The sequence below is a fragment of the Cygnus olor genome, chromosome 6 (assembly GCF_009769625.2).
Source record: "Cygnus olor isolate bCygOlo1 chromosome 6, bCygOlo1.pri.v2, whole genome shotgun sequence".
NCBI lineage: Eukaryota > Metazoa > Chordata > Aves > Anseriformes > Anatidae > Cygnus > Cygnus olor.
In genome coordinates this window covers 13042181-13058240 of record NC_049174.1, presented here as the reverse complement: position 1 = coordinate 13058240, position 16060 = coordinate 13042181, and the positions used below count along the sequence as shown (strand labels likewise).

General features: G+C 50.4%; 1 protein-coding gene and 1 long non-coding RNA gene across 9 annotated transcripts in view; one reads left to right on the top strand and one right to left on the bottom strand.

Moving 5' to 3' along the window:
* Positions 1-1359, bottom strand: part of KLF7 (Kruppel like factor 7) — a 57306-nt gene extending 55947 nt beyond the window's left edge. For 2 of the 8 annotated variants that reach the window (XM_040560838.1, XM_040560840.1), the window contains exon 1: positions 901-1359. In XM_040560838.1, coding sequence (XP_040416772.1) covers positions 901-1098 — 198 coding nt within the window. In that variant the 5' untranslated portion in view covers positions 1099-1359. Of the gene's footprint in view, positions 1-798 lie in introns of all 8 variants that reach the window. The other 6 variants (XM_040560836.1, XM_040560839.1, XM_040560837.1 and 3 more) reach the window with 5 other exon arrangements.
* A 1611-nt stretch (positions 1360-2970) lies between these two features.
* LOC121071885 lies at positions 2971-8177 on the top strand. The gene is made up of 3 exons (XR_005820838.1): positions 2971-3109; positions 4126-7938; positions 8086-8177. It is a non-coding gene; the product is annotated as an uncharacterized LOC121071885 (long non-coding RNA).
* The last annotated feature ends 7883 nt before the right edge of the window (positions 8178-16060 follow it).

Sequence of the window (16060 nt, the reverse complement as noted above, 5' to 3'; positions counted from 1 at the left end):
AGAGACACCAGTTTACACATCCCCTCTGCCAGAAAACCACATCAGCAACCAGCACTGCCTCTGCGGCCGGGAGCGAGCACGTCGCTTCCCTCGGCATCCCAGCAGAGAGCTGTTCACAGGTCTGGGCATTTGGGCACACAGTTTGTTTGTACAGCTCCTTTCTGTCACCTACTCTTCTCCTGGGTGTTATTCGTTCACCGATCGTCATTTTAACACGTTGGCAGTACTTGATTTCCCCCTTCAGAAGTCCCCCAGCTCTGCCTGCGCGTTAACCCTACGGAGCCTCCGAGCACGCGGGCTGACGGGCACCAGCCTGAGGCGGCATTGTCTGACGGTACAGCCAGTGTGCGCTTCTCCCCACCTTCCAGAAAACGGGAAAACATGAAAAATAAAAAAAAAAAATCGTTCGCCCCCTAGTCGGAGGATTCAGCCTAAAGCCTTCGCTGGTGCTCCCACACATCTGCCCACCTCTGCCTGGTTTCTGGTGACAGAAACACCTGAACACAAGACGATCGATCTATGCCGGTTGTCAGCACTGGCTGGAAGTGATCAGCCTTGCTTAAAAGACCAAACAGAAAGAAAACAGTAAATAAACCTAAGCCGAAAAACGAGATGAGGAGAGCGGTGCTCACAAAAGCAAAGCCCCGGCGGGTGTCAGCGGCCCCCAGGTGCCGCTCGGGGGGGGGCAAACCCAGGCAGCTGACGGTCTACCCACGCGGAAAAAAAAAAAAAATTAAAATAATAACAAAACCAAAAAAAAAAAAGAAAAAAACCACCGACAAAAAAAACCATACTAACCGACCAACCCTGAACCGAGGAACAAGAACTGAGACGACGGCGGAGACGCGGCCGCGAGGCACCGGGCGCCCCGGCGGCCCCCGAGCAATGCAAAGGATTCACCTGCTGCCAGTTCTCCTCCAGGGATGGCAACGCTGAGAAGTAGCCGGTGTCGTGGACAAGCTGCAGCTCCTGGAATATGCTGTAACTAGCCAGGACATCCATGCTGCTGCTGAGCACGGCCCCCGCTCTCTGCCCGTGTGTGTGTTTGTGCGCTCTGCTGGGGGGGGGGGGGGGGGGGGGGGGGCTGGTTTCGAGCATAAAAAAAATAAAATAAAATAAAATAAAAATTTTAAAAAAAGAGGAAAAGCGGCCGATGGTGGAGCCGGCGGCGCCGGGGCTTTGTTGTGTTTCAGTCACACTTTGGGAAAATAAAAGGAAAGGGGGGGAAGGGAGGGAGGGAGGCAGGGGGACCCTCAGCGCCGGGGGCCGGGCGCGCACCGAGCACCGAGCACCCCGCGGCCGCCGCACCGGGGCTCGTGCTCGTGCCCGCCGCCGCGCAGCCCCGCGCCGCGGCCATGCGCGCTCCCGCGCCCCCCCCCCGTATTGTCGGGAGCCCGCATCGCCCCCCAGCGCCGGTTCCCTCGGAGGAGCAGGCCCCGCCCCCGCCGCCCCGCCCCGCCCCCGCTCGCGGCCCACTCAGGCCGCGCGTGACCATGTAAGGCAAACGGCGGGGCGGGAGGGGCGGGGCCGAGGCGCGCCTGAAGTCACTGCCGCCCAATGGCGGCGCGGGATCGCGGGGAGAGGGGCGGGGCCTGGCTTGGGATTGGGCGGCGGCGCGGCTCCCGCCTCCCGCCCGCGGCTGGCGGGGCGGCGCGCGGCGAGCTATTTTTAGGGCGCTATATAAGGGGGCGGCGGGGCGCGCGGCGGCGGCAGAGCGCGGCGGGGGCGGGTGGCGGTGGACGGCGAGGGGGCTCCGCGCCCGCGGCGGAAGCGGGCCCGCGGCGTGGGGGCGCCCTCAGCAGTGAGGGGCCGTGGACGCTGCCCCCGGGGTGCTGCCCCCTTGGTGTTCCGGTTGGGGCTGGCCGTGCGGCCTCAGGTGGTCGCTGTGGTGTGTGGTGCTCCCAAAGCGGCTGTGGTGCTGGGCTCGTTGTGTTCGGAGGGGGCACGGAGCATGTGGTCGTCTAAAAGATGGGTTCGGTAGTGCCATAAATCCATTGTCTTTGTTGCCCTATGGTGCACCAACCCTGTGGCCATGATTGTGTCCTGCTACCAGGCTGCTGGTCTGGCACCTATCACCGTTACCAACACCCACGGGGCCTGGTGTCTCCCCAGCAGGTGCTGCCAGGCCACCTGGTTTCACAGGGGTTGCTTCACGCTCTCCCTGCTCCCTATGACCAAGATGTCTGCTTGCCGCTGCCTACCCCCGCAGCCCGGTGAGTGCCTGGCCTCAGCTGGCGCAAATTGGTGCAGTGCTGCTACTGCACTCATGGCTTGTCCCAGGTGTCCCGCCCGGATTGATGTGAAAATATGAGGCAGCAAAACTCATCAGCGTTAATTAGTTCATGGTATGTTTTCTTTCCTGGTGATGAAGACAAATTGCCTTTTCCAAGACTGGGCCCATGTTAACAATTTTGAACGTTGCGTTTGAAGAAGGCTTCTGAGAATAAGCCTCCTGCTGCCCACACTGTGGCTGTACCAAGCCACAGATCCTCCAAGGTGCTGTTGAGTGACACCGCTCGTACATTGTTTTATATAAAAAGAGCGAGCACCACACCCTCATTTGGGGAGTCAAAATGTGGTGGGGAAGAGGGAAATGGAGCTGTTACAAAAGACAGTAATTGGGAGAGACTGGTCAGAGGCTGTTTTTTCAACTAAATGTTCTCAGCTGTGCAGAAATGCTTTTTGTGTGGACACTTGAGTTACGGAAGCAGCTGGTGGCGGTCAATGCATGGTTTTGACCCCTAGGCCAGGGCTCAGGGTGATCTGGGGGCAGCTCACCTGCAGCTGGCCGTGGGAGGAACGCCTGCTTCTCACCCTTCGCCTCGGGAGCCGTCGGTTGTCTCCAGCAGGCCCACCTTCAGCTTTGCAGAAGAGCCGGGTGTGAGACTGGATGTGAATAATAAACTGATCGTTTTCATCAGTACACCCACAGAAGTGGAAATGCGCATGTTAGCGGGAAGGCAAGAGGGAAGGTCAGCGCAGCGTGTGCTGCTGAAGGTCCTGCAGGCGGTCGTTACCGATTCCAGGCATGCCTTGGGCTGGCACAGTGACACGTTCCTGGGACACCTTGAAGACGGAGGAGAGAACTGATCTGAGGTGGTCAGAGCTGGTAAGAAGCAGCACCTGGGTGTTGTAGCACAGCTCCTGTACCCAGAGGTTTACGCAAGAAATACCTGTTTCAGAAAAAGCTTCTAAAAGCATTGCTCCTTAAGAGCTTGTTAGAATAAGGCCATATGCATATGCAGAGACTGCTTCTGACCTCGGCTAGGCAACAGGACAAAAGCAATAAAGGTTTATGGTGCAAGCTACTTAAGCATACACTTCTATCTTCAAATTCTGTGATTCCTGTGGTTGAAAAACATTTTGGTACTGTAATTCTGGCCTTGTTAAGCATACTACCCTTTCATTTAATTAGCTCTCTGATTGGCAAGCCTTTGCTCTAATGCAGGTGTGAGAGAAGTGGCCTGCGTGAGCTGTGGGTTGGTCATTTTGGGTTGCAAATCTGTGCACCTATGAGTTACTGTGTGCAGACGGCCCAGGAATCCCCTCTACTGTGATAAAGAGTCATGTCTGCTTGCCACCAAGTAGCTCTGGTTTGAATTGTCACTTAAAATCTTTCTGTTAGTCCATCTTGAACTTTCTGCTGAAGGCATGTGCTTGTAGGAGCAGCCTCTCTTCCCCCCTCGGGGTGAAGGTTGTTCTCTGGTGGAGCTCAGCTGCTTTTCCCCAGCAAAGAGCTCTGCCTGTGTCCAGGCTGCACCATAACTGATGGCCGGATCCGGTGGGCAGATGCTGGTCTGCTGCTCTGGCTGTCTACAGGAGGAATTGTCTGAGGGCAGGATTTTGGCTGCGAGCCGTGAGGTGAAGAGCTGGGCTACAGATCTGGCCGCTTGCCTGGGTGGTTTCCAGGCAGACATTGCATTTTTATTGTCTTGGATATTCTGCTTTGGAGGTCACCCGAAAAAGCAGAATGGGGTTATTGCTGTGCAGAAGTAGAAAAGTCTCGACAAAAAATGAATGTGGTGATACACTGGGTGTAACACTCGCTTCAGCATCTGGGGTAGCACATACCTGTGCTAACCCGAAGGTAATGGAAGCAATTTGTACCATGCTCTTGTTTTCCAGGCTGTGCTGACCTTACTCCTGGCAGATAGCCACTCTCCCTGCTCTGGCCCAACCACGCCACCCACCAGAGAGCAACGCAATCAAACGTGGAGGAGGAGCACAGCCACTACACTGCTGGGCTCAAGGGCACAAAGGATTGTACAACACTCAGGTAAAGGGCGAAAGCTGGACCTGTGGGAAGTGTAAGGATCAGCATTTCAGCCCTAGCACAAATTTGTTGTGAAATGGGTAAAGAGAACAAGCTGGAAGGTAAAAGGATTTTTTTAGGACAGCTCTAAACTTCACCATTGCTGCAACTTGCTGAAATGTTTGGAAGATGCAGAGAGGTGGTACACAGCTAGCTCAGTTCTCTGGGCTGAGCTGAAAAACGAAGTCTGATGCTCTAAGGGAAGTTGAGATAATAGTTGGACAGGCCTGATCTGGTTCTGACCTGGAGGCTTTTGGCCCCCATTGTCCTGAAAGGACACTGAGCACACTCAGGACTTAACAGAATTGAGTTTTCAGTTTGGGGAAGGAGTCTTCATCTGCTGTGGTTGGTTCACATGCTGTAAGGTTTTGTATTTCTTACTATCACTTATATCTTAGAACTGTGGCTGTTTGCATCAATATCAATCTGTCTCCCAGTTTGCAGAGCAAGAAAGTAAAGCAGTGCTGTACAGGCGAGTAGTGTAGATGTGCACAGAGCAGTACGGTGGTGGGTCAAAGCTTCCAGCAGCATGTAGTAGGTATGACCACAGCATTAGTGGGAGGAAATGTGAATTCCTTTGGGTCCTACTGAGAGCTCTGAACCCATCTGGAGCTAACCAATTCTTCTGTCGTATGAGTCCTGAACCTCTAACTGCCTGTCTGTCCTTCTCAGAAAAGTGATGTGGCTGTGTAACCTTCCCCTCACTCCCCTTACCCTCCAGATTCTGCTACAAATCTGTAAATCGTATAAGAGTAGACTGGCACTAGAGGAGTGAAGTTGTTCTCAGTTCCTGGCTGTACCTCTGCTTCCAGCCTCTGGGGACGAGAAAGGTCAGCGCATGCACATGCAAAGCTGAGACCTCCGCCTCTTGCCCAAAGTGATCTTTGTGTTCCTGAACCTCTTTGCAAGGGCAGTTATCATTGCTATTCAGCCGGTGTTCAGCATCTGACATAAACAGTCTCTGATCATATTAGTAGGCTCTCAGGTACTTCTACAGTACAAATAATAAATAATAATGAGCTGCAAGGAAGACCTCTGAGTTTTGGATGTCTGCTCAGGCTGGGCTCTTACAGCTTCCACCTGATGCATCCCCTTTGAAGACCCTTCTGGGCCACTGTTGCTGGCAGTGCAGCAATGCTGCCAAAAGAGTGGCCTGGGAATAGGGTCCCTTTGTGCTAGGTGTGAAGGAAAAGGTGGTCCTCAGCCCAGGGAAGTGTGCTTGGAAGTGTGGTGGGGTGGGTTCCTGTGTAGTGGTGGCTTGGTTGTCTTGATGGTCCTGCCGAGGGCAGCAGGACATTCCCTCACATGTTGGGTGGGAAGAAGTGCCAGCCCTGGGCAGAGGCTGTGGCTTTTCGTCCCTCTGCTGCACACTGCAATGTGAAAATACAAAATGGTGCCATGGGAGATGCTGTGCGGCTGTTACCAGACATGAGAGAGACGCATTTGTGCGTGGAATCTCCGGGCTGGTGGCCTTTTAATGACTGAGCTGGATTACACTCAGGAAATGTATAGGAAACCTTACATTAAAACAGAAGGATACTTGAATGGTTCAGCAGCTGGTAACCGGGGACTGGCTTGTGTTATTACACACATTACTCTGGACAAAGTGTTGGTTTGTATTTGCTGTAGCCAGCAAGAGCTCTTTTTAGAAGAGCTGGCGTTGCAGCACAGGTAGCACACCCAGCACGGGGGGCTTGCTGTGCGTGGCTCTTTGGTGGCACTGCAGGGAATACCTGTGCCAGTTGGTGTCTATGCAAAGGAGAAGGCTGTCCAGAAAGCAGGGGTTACAGCAGCATTGCTGTTTTTTTTCTTTCTAGTCTTGTCACAGATGAAAGAAACGCAATGCATTCAAAGCAAAGCTTGTCTTCAGATGGAAGCTGTGAGACTCTCTTACTGTGCTGTTTTCGCAGCCTCTTGGGGTTTCTCTCTAGTCCCGTTCCTTACAAAAAGCTGCTGAAGATGTGGCTCTCAGTAAAGCGTGGATGTGTGAATTAATGAGGAAATGCCTGAGTGCAGGGAATGAAAATCAAGGCTCCGAGCTCACTTGTCAGAGCGGGTCGTGCTGGGTGCAGACAGGTGCTGCAGCTGTTCCCATGCACAAAGAACGAAATGCCTGGCTTGGCACCCGCACGCACCTCACAACAGCAACCAAGCCTTGTACAAACAGTGAGGACCAGAGCCCAGCTCAACTCCAGGCCAAATTTCCTGCTCTGGTTCGTTGGTCGGGCTGCTGGCTCAACATCACCTGAGTATTGCAGCATTTCTCCCCCTAAAGAGTGTCTCTTTGGGGACTGGTGTTGAATGAAACGAGACAGAAATGGTTCTTCCCTTGGGCAGCCCCTTCCCATCCCAACACCAGTTGTGCTTCCCACATTTTTCCATCTCTCAGCACTAACCCTACCTGAAGAGAGACCTTTGACCAAAGCCCTGCAGCTGTGGTCCGTAAGAAGAATTGCTCACAGCCAAGTTCTTCTTGGGGCTCAGCCCTCACCAGCCAGGCAACTGTGGACTGCTGAAAGGAAAGTGGAAGGATATTGTTTAGAGGGAAAGCCTGTCCTTGGCCTGTCTTCCACTGTGCTTTTTGTTCCTTGGCTTTGATTTCCCTTGAGGACCAATGGGGCTCTGCTGAGCATCTCATACCCGTTTGGCCCGTGTCGCACAGGGGGTCAGGTCAGATGGATACCTGGCTGCTGGTAGAAAGGCAGCAGCACTGATCCTGGGGTGTTGGTTGCACAATACGAGAGCTCATGGGTTAAATGCAAGAAAGACAAAGCTTTGTCCAAAGTCACAAAGTGAGTCAGATCCCAGAATAAACCTGGATCCTCTCAAATGGCAGATTAATGCCCAGGGACTGGCCTGTAGCTGCTGTACCTGCTCCCTTGGAGCCCTCTGTGATGGGAGGAAACTCCTGGCTCCCTGTGTCGATTCATGAGACGAGAGGTCTGCTGAGCTGTCGTTTCCTCCAGGGCAGTGCTCAGCAGGGTAGTCAGCAGTTTGTCATCCCTGCCCTTTCTACCCGTAGCAATTGCTGCCACCAGTGAGTAATTGGTTATTATTATTAAAGCCACGGGGAATGTTATGAGATTGTTTTATAAGGGGTGGGGGAAATCATTTTATAAAATGGAGGGCACCAGCATAGCTTCTCTTCTCTGTAATGGGAGGTAAATACCTGCAGAAGGTGAGCTGGGAGGTTGTTCTTTCTGAGGAAAGAAAGCAAGAGGTGATACAAGTGATCAGTGGCAGCTGAGGAGATCTGAGCCTTGTTTTGCAGTCCCCTGCCTTGAGAGCTGCTTTATGGGTAGCTGAGGGTAAGGATGCTGGGCTAATCCTTCCTGACGGAGCTCTGTACAGCCAAAGGCAGGTGCCAGTTGCGTGTGGTGGATTTGTGCTGATTTCTGAAGCCAAGAGTTAAACTGAGAGGCAGAGCCTTGGAAGAGCGAAGGAGCGAGGGAGATGTGCATCTCTCCAGAAACTCTTGCAGATTCCTGGAAGCAGGTGAACGCCGGCTGCCTCTGACATCACTTTTTTTCCATGGCAACACAGAAAGACGACATTGGGGTTTTGACAGGGGAGTCACAAGGGCTTGCATGGCCTGGACACAGCGAAAGGCCTGGACGTCACAGGAGGTGACATACAGCAGCGGTACCTTGGAACAACCTCAGCCACCAGCTCGCCAACCTCTGGCTCCTCCACCCTGCGCTGCCCGGGCTTACTGGAACCAACTGGGGAGCACAAATGCAGGGGCTGAACCTCTGCCCTCTTGCATTTTTCAGGTGTTGTCTTCCTGTGGTGAGAAAAGTGGTGACTTCCCCCTTTTCGTGCATGTATTTTTAATCATTTTTATGAACCTGTTGAATTCTGTGCACGTTTGGGTATGTTGTCCATCAGTTGCCATGATGAATTTGAGCAGAATATTCCTGCAAAAAATGTCCCCCAGCTTTTGCAGTGTTAAGTGTGATCGTGACTTTATAAACGGGCAGGGCTGTGAGCCCTGTGCCAAAACTGGGGATGCACAGTCATCCTCCTTAAAGAGAGTCACTGCTGCAGGAGTTTGCTCCGGTTTGCTTTGAAGTCAATGGCAAGTTTCCCATTGACTTAAGTAGGAACATGTGTTTAAAGAAATGAATAATGCCGCTCCTCTCTTCTCCAAGTTTTATATGGTCAGGGCATAGCCTGATTTGACCTGGACACTCAGCCTGTGTTTTACTGCTACTTCAGCCTCCGTCTCAGCTGTGCGGTAGGTAGTACAAGTTTGATTTGTGTAGAAGAGCTGCATACTATTGGTAACTTATATTATGAGCATTAATTGTGTAGGACTGATAAACTGTAAAGGTTTCCTTGTTTTCCACCAGTAACTTTCACTTTATATTGGATTTGGACAGAGTGTGCATCAGGGTGCACGGCGCCTCTATTTTTCCTGCACGTGTTGCTCCTGCTTTGGATGACCAACGTGTGAGGGTGGAATTGCCACAGTCCTTGTGGAGGGAGGGAGCTGTCATCGTTGGCACAACCCTTTGAACTGTGCCAAAGGTACTCAGATGGCCCCAGGCAGGAGCAGGCCTTGCTCAGGCCCCAAGCTCCAGCCAGGACATCGTGGAGAGGCCAGCGGCATGTCCCTGGGGACCTGTCCCCACCCCCCAGGGCCACCCCTTCCCCACAAGACCAGAGGGAGTCTGAAAGGGCATTACCATTTTTCTTGGCATTGATTGCAGGACGAATGCTTATTGAAACAATTGCCTCTAATAGCTCAGGAGAGGCCTTTATGTTCTGCTGTGGCAGTGATCTACAGATAATGGCTCCCTCCGAGATTCTCATGCTCTCCTGTGATCCCCACGCTGGATGCATTAAAGCTGACCCGCAAAGAAAAATATGTATTTCTTTTCTTTTAAATGCTTCTTAGAGTTCTCTGAAGTACCGCTATTACTGGTGCATTGCTCGTCGTTTCTTGGGGGTGGCACTAAAGGGTGAGCCTTGGTTTTTGTGGAGTGAGGAGACAAACTGCTTGCTTTTCACCTCAGAAACAGGACTGTCCTGAGCAGAGGGAGTGTGTGGTCTTGGGCAGGGGGTCCGAATCCCTCACCAGAGGGGCAGAGATGCCAACGTGTAACCATAGGGACCTTCTCTCCCAGCTCCTCAGCAGAACTGGATGCAAAGGTTTCCAGAAGAAGTGAATTTTCATCAGAACATGCAGCTTTTTTTTTTGAAATTGAAGTGTTTCATGAGAATGTGTCAATTTGAACATAATTTTCAACAGGAAAGTCAAAGTGAATCATTTGGGCTTTTCTGTTTTGTTTCATTAATGTCAAAATGTCTTGTTTTGATAGAGACAAAATTGTCATTTCTGTGATGTAAAAATGTTTTACTTCCACCTGCTCATTTTATTCCATTTTCTACTAACTAGAAATATACTGTTCATAAGCTATTAATTTATCATTATCTTTAGACGATATTTAATACCATACCTAATCTTGATGTATACTGTTTTGTTTTGACATCTAAACCAAGTGTCTTTTTATTTTAGTGAAATGAAATTAAGATGCCAAGACAAAACAATTCACTGTTTGTTAAAATTAAATATTTTCTTGTTTCTGAATCAAAAAAAAAAAACCAAACACTTCTTTTTAAATTTTCACTTCTTAATGGGGAATGCAGCTATGTTCTGGGGTGTGAGGCTGTAGAAAGCAGCTCTGTTGCCAGTCAGTATGCTCTTGAGCACTTGAGTTAAATCAGTGCTAGCAATTAAAAAGCAAGCAAGCAGGTTAAAACAATCTGGGCAGCAATAATTTCCCTTTCCAGTTAATGAGGTTTCGTGTGGAAGAAGATAGGATGAAGGGCTGTTGCGTGACCTGTCGTGTAGCTCGTGCTGGCTGCAGCGCGTAGGAAGTGACTCGAAGATGTTCGTGTTCGCCGTCCCCAGCTCATCAGCTCCCAGTCTGGTGATTATGAAGCTGTACCCAGAAGTGATGGCATCTTGCTGTCGCAAGCAGTACCTCGGCCTGGCGCTTCTCTTGTGAGATGCTGAAGGCACATGGACGTGAGGTCTGGTGGTCAGGAAGGGAGAAACGACCGCTCAGCTGAACTCCCTGGGTGTCGGGACCAGCGCCTACCTCTGGGTGCCGGGACTCAGTTATCGGTGCTGCTAACTTGTTGTGTGATGCTTCCAAATTATGCTGTGATAATGGCACTTATACATCACGCTTTGAAGATGCTTTTTATCGACTTAATGTGAATATTATTGCCATCGTTTATTACGGAGAAGTATCTCATAGTAATTGAAATACAATATGGTGCCATTAATCACTCTGAATACGAAATGCTAACTTTAAACTGTTCATAGTGTATTAAACACTCCTCTAACCATAAAACAATTTGACTTGCAGTCAGATAGTTTAGAAATGGCCGATGTTTCAGATTCGCGGTGATTGGCATTTATGTGGCGGTGCTTACATTTCTATCTTTCTGAGCAAAGTATTTTCCTTGGAGTTTCTGCAAAGGAGTTGGGACTTGCAGCTTTCTGTTCCCTGGTACAGAGGTGTAAACAGGTGTAAGCTGAAGACACAACTGCTGTCTGCTTAACAGCATCTCCACTGTGCACCTGAGATAGGAGTGAGTCTGAGCACTCTGTGTGCTGTGTACAGTGAGTATTTCTCCTAAAATATCACTAGCACTCTTTCCCCAAGGTGCCTGGTAAAAGAAGTGAAAAAGAGCCAAACTCAAATACTGAGGTTGTAGTCAGTGACTTAAAATAAAGCCCCTTTGTTTCACAGGGTGCTTTTGAAATTTAATTCTCTTCTGTGTTGCTTAGAAATGAAAGGGTTTCCCACATTGAAAAATAATTTTCAATTTAAAAAAATGTCCAAAAGAAAAAAATCATTTAAACTGCTGTCATAGCAAAACTACACCAGTGCCATCTGTGGCGCTTGACCCAGGTGTGATAAATCCCCTCCAGATGTGCCCAGCTCCTGGCCTCTGATGCCTCTTTGCTGTCTGTGCCCAGGTAGGGAAATGAAAGCCCTGACAAACAGCTCTGGTCCTGCTCCTGCCCACACAGCGCTGCTGCAGCTACAGCCTTGCAGGGTGGGCACAGGGTGGGTTGGACAACATGCAGCAGTTGGGAAAGCTCCAATGTTTGCTCCTACGGAGTCTCAAAGGAGCCCTGCTATCCAAATGCTTGCAGGAGCCTCTTTTTTTACGGCCGGATTCTAAAAGCGTACTTCAGTGGCGCACACAGGAGGTGGGAAGATGTGTAAGGTCGCTTCTCAGGGCACGTTTTAAAGATTTTCCAAGACAAGCAGAGCAAGGTCTTTCTGCTGAGGGGAGGGGCTCTTTTTTTTTAGCCAGAGCTTTTATTGTCAATATGTATTTTTAATAAAAGGGAAGCGCTAGAAGCGGTAGCAGGTGACGGAGCCCTGTGCTGTTCAGCTGCTGACATTTATAAGACAATGCCAACGTCTCTTCAAAACAGACTCCTGCTTGCCACTACTGTATTGATGTACACATTTATTGTAGAACTGACAGCAGCGAGATGAAAATGATAATGTATGAAAAAATCCCAGAGGCACAAACCAGCGGTTTTGCAATACAGCCTCTTTGCCTTTGGCATCGTGCGGAGAGTAACGCTCGTAGATGAGTCACTGTGAAGCAGCACAGGCTACTCTCATGCATCCTTGATACTCATTTTTCCCAGTTTCTGGTGACACCAGCTGTGTATATCTTAATCATCTCTGCGCGTTTACATTTCTTTCTTGATTATCTATAAACAAAGCGTGGCAATTACATGGCAGGTGATGGCTGGAGGGAGCTGGTCAACTGTGAGGCTGTGCGATGTGCTGGGCATGGGAGAGGTGAAAAATAAATACACTCCAGGCAGCGAAAAGGGAGCGGTAACCTTCCAAATAGCATAGAGGAACAGGATAAATTTACTGCAGAGGATCAATACAGATCGGAGGGCAAGTGAGTGCCAGGCGTCCATCTGGAGGCTTCAGCCCTGCATGCCCCAGCCCAGTGAGGTCTTGGAGCAGGGCACGCTTCGGTGGGCTGGGAGTTGTGCTCAGCGCCCTGTACCTTGGGGCTTTCCTCAGCCAGCACGGAAATGATGCCTGGAAGGAGGAGGAAGTCGCGTTAGGTTAGAGCCCAGTCCTGCTGATCAGTTCTCCGTGGAGCATTTTTGGTCGCATAGGAGCAGTCCCCGTGGCAGCAGGCGGACCTTTGCCGAGGGAGGAAAGCTTATTCACGGGGCATGTTTTGTAGGATGCTCCTTACCGCAAGGACATCGATTCAGCAGTGTTATGCCGATGTTGTGCGCCAGCCTTTATTTCCGGATGCAAAACGAACATAAAGAATATGCCGTATCCATTGATTCTTTGAATTTGCATATTTGGATATATATGTTTGATGTCTGCCTTCTGTGTGTAGCTGTTTGCCAAACGTGACAGGATTTGTTTTTTAAACCTGGGGGCGAGTTCTGCCCTGTGCATTTAAAATAAGATTTCTCTGAATTATTGAATATGTCAATAAATAAAGCAGAGGAAGCAGGCAGGGAAAAACCCAGAGGTCCTTGGTGAAAGGAAGTTGTAGGTGCTGGTAATAGGCTGTTACAGCAGTTTAAAAAGAGAAAAAAAAAAAAGGAAGAAAGGAAAAAAAAAGGGCAACTTCAAAAAATGGAAGGGACAAAGAATCAGATCGAATGTCTCTGTTCTGTTTTTCTCTGGGTTTGATGGCAATTATGAGCTTAGCCCTGGATGGCATTTCTCGTTTTTCCATGAATTCAATTCCACCTCATGGTAGAGGGTGAAGGAGAGAAGTATTTGAATAGATGCCAAAGCAGAGGGAGGGGGGGCGTGGGGGATGCATCAGTGCTGCCCCAGGGGATGCCCATGAGGTGGGAGACAGTCCTGGGAAAGACGTGCAGCTTTCCAAACAAATGGCCTTTAACCCGCAGCACAGCTGAAAAAAGGGAAAAGAAAAGGAAGGGGAAGGTCAGGCCCCGGAGAGAAGCTTGCCCACAGAGGATGTGACCTGTGGGAGGCTGCAGCCGCTGTGGGCTTTGCTGCTGTCTGTAGCAGCATCCTGTGCCCGTAGTGGCTGTCACCAATCGGCTTGGATGGCTCATCTGAGTGCTGGCCTTCACCGCTGTCCCACAGATGTGTGCAGAAGGAAGGGGGCTTCCTTGCAAGAAATTGTTCTGCATGCGGGTTTGCCAATGCGTGGGGCAGAGCGTGCTGTAAGCCAACAGATCGCTTCCTTAAGTAAATAGAGCAAGGCAATTTCACCCTAATTGTTGTGAATTGGAGACAGCGTTTGGTGCATTAAACGTGTTGTATGTTAGACAAGTAAAGCATGTTTGGTATATTGGGGAACACAAAATAGCAGGATTTTACCTTAATTGTGTGCAGCGTGGAGGAGGAGGAGAGAAATGGGGTATTGAGGGCTTTGTACACAAGGCTTGTGGGAATGGTCGCGTTGATCGCAGCGGGAGGAAAAGCGTACCCTATTTATTCACAGATAGGTGCAGCAAAGCTGCCCCCTGGCCTGGTGGTGCTGCAGCAGGAGGGTGGGTCCCCAGGGCAGGGCTGGGGGCTGCTGCCAGCACCTCTGCCCCCGCTCAGCTCCTAGGGGACGAAGAATAAAAGACTGCATTATACAGAACGTGTCATCCCGTCCCCAAAACTACAGCGTCCCTTACACTCCTCTCAAGAGATCTTGCATGAGCAACCATTTAAATGAGTGTTACATTATTTACAACTTTTGCTATTATTAAATTAATGTTACATTCATTGGGGTTTTTGTTTTGTTTGCAAGGCAGAGCTGTAATTTGAGCAACATATTCATCAAGTCGGAAATGGTGGCTCCAATTATTTTAACATTCATTTGCCCATTCAGCTTCCTCTGCATCTGCCGGTTTCTTCCATGCGGCAGCGTGTCGGAGCGCAAAGCACGGCCGGAGACGTTTTTGTGCTGTTCAGCAGTGAAATCTCCACGAGGGAGACGATGGGAAGTGTTCAATCCAGCACAGCTGAGGCTGCTAGAGCTCTTCTGTGGGGCCATAAGGGGCCGGTTGCAAAGGCAGCGTGTCCCCGGGCGCGGATTTCCTTTCTCTGCAGGCAAATCCCTCCTGACTTCAGAGCATGGGAAGATGGGGTAGCAACTTTTTAAATTCAGGCTGGGTAACGAGAAGAGGCTCCATTGATTTGCTGGCACAGGAGCCTTGGTACAGCAGTTTTACGTGGTGGTGATGCTCATCGAGGTGAGTGTGGGATAATTGGTTCAAATCTGAAAGGATATTTTTGATTGCTGGGTAAGCAACCATAACAAAGCTTCAACCCTTCAGCAACTGTTGAAAATAAGCCAGAATAGCCAAAAAAAAAAAAGTTATTTATTTTGATCCTGGAAGTGTAAGCTTTCCTGACATGGTCGTAAAATCTTGTAATTTATTAATGCTGCTCTCTTTGAGACTACATCCCGTACCACCCCCTGGCATCTGATGTTTCTGCCTCTTTGGGCCCGATCCTGCAGCTCTGCTCTGTCAAGCAATGCTGGGGTGCTGCTGCACTGGCCCCCAGCACATGAGTGTCAGGACTCCAGCCTTCCTTGTCACAGGGCTCTCTTAAGATTGTGTGTTTTTTTGTGTTTTTAAATACCAGGAAGTGTGTTCTCTTTTTCCTTTGTCTGCTTTCTTAGTCTGTGAGACTCATTTGAGCTTTTTCCAGCAACCACGAGAGTTAATTTCATGCTTTAGCTTTTTGTTTTTTCTTTCCCAGAGGAAACAGGGGACTCTCAGATGATTCTTGGCCTGCAGGAGCCAGGGTCTCTAGGGAAAGCAAAACCTAAATATCACAGGGCTACTGATAAAACTATGGGAGGAGATGGCCTTGAAGTGTGAGCGTCCTTGTAGGACCATGCCTGCACCCATCTAGGTCTTCAGCCTGCAAAAAGGAGTTCCCATTCTGCCTTGGCAGTGCTGCTGAAGTGCTGGCATCCCTCTGCTTTGTCTGTGCGCATCCCATTTTTCAGCCAGGTATTTGCAATCACACATATTGAATCCGGTTGCTTGGTGTGGTCGGATGGCTCCAGGCAGAAGTGGCATCTCCCTTTCCATTAGATCCAGAAGAGGAGATGGATAACCCACGCTGAAAGGCAGAAAATACAAACCTGTTATTCAAAATTTGATCTTGCTGAATTCCTCCCATTTCTCAGCAAGGGACAGCACAAAGCAGCACTGCTGGCAGCAGCCCGTGCACTGCCAGGGCTGGGGGCTCCTCCATGGGTGCAGCAGCCTGGGGGCAGCCAGGCCGAATTTCGCAGGGACCTGCTCGAGCACAGCGTGGGGGCGGCGGGGTGGTGGTGCACAGCAAGATAATGAAATGTGGCCCTGCAAGACCCTCAGCGACGGCTTGTCGGATGTGCCTGTGCTCTGTTCATTAATCTGCGATAATTAGACTTATTTGCAGAGGTTAACAGCAGTGGCACATGGTAATTAACCACTCGTTCCCCGCCGAAGGACTCATAAAGCTGCTCACATGACGCAGGTCCGGCTGTGGATATTTTTGGTGCTGGGGGGTGCCCCCCAGGGGATGATGACCCCAAAACCCCTCGTCTGTGCCTGACCCACCCCAGGGACAGGCTGCGGGAGGGAGCAGGAGGAAAACAAATCTGAAACCTCTGCTGTTTGCTCTGCTGCGCCTCGCTGGCCGGCCGGGAGCTGTGATTTCCCCAGGGCAGGGGCACTATTGCTTAAACACCTGCTGC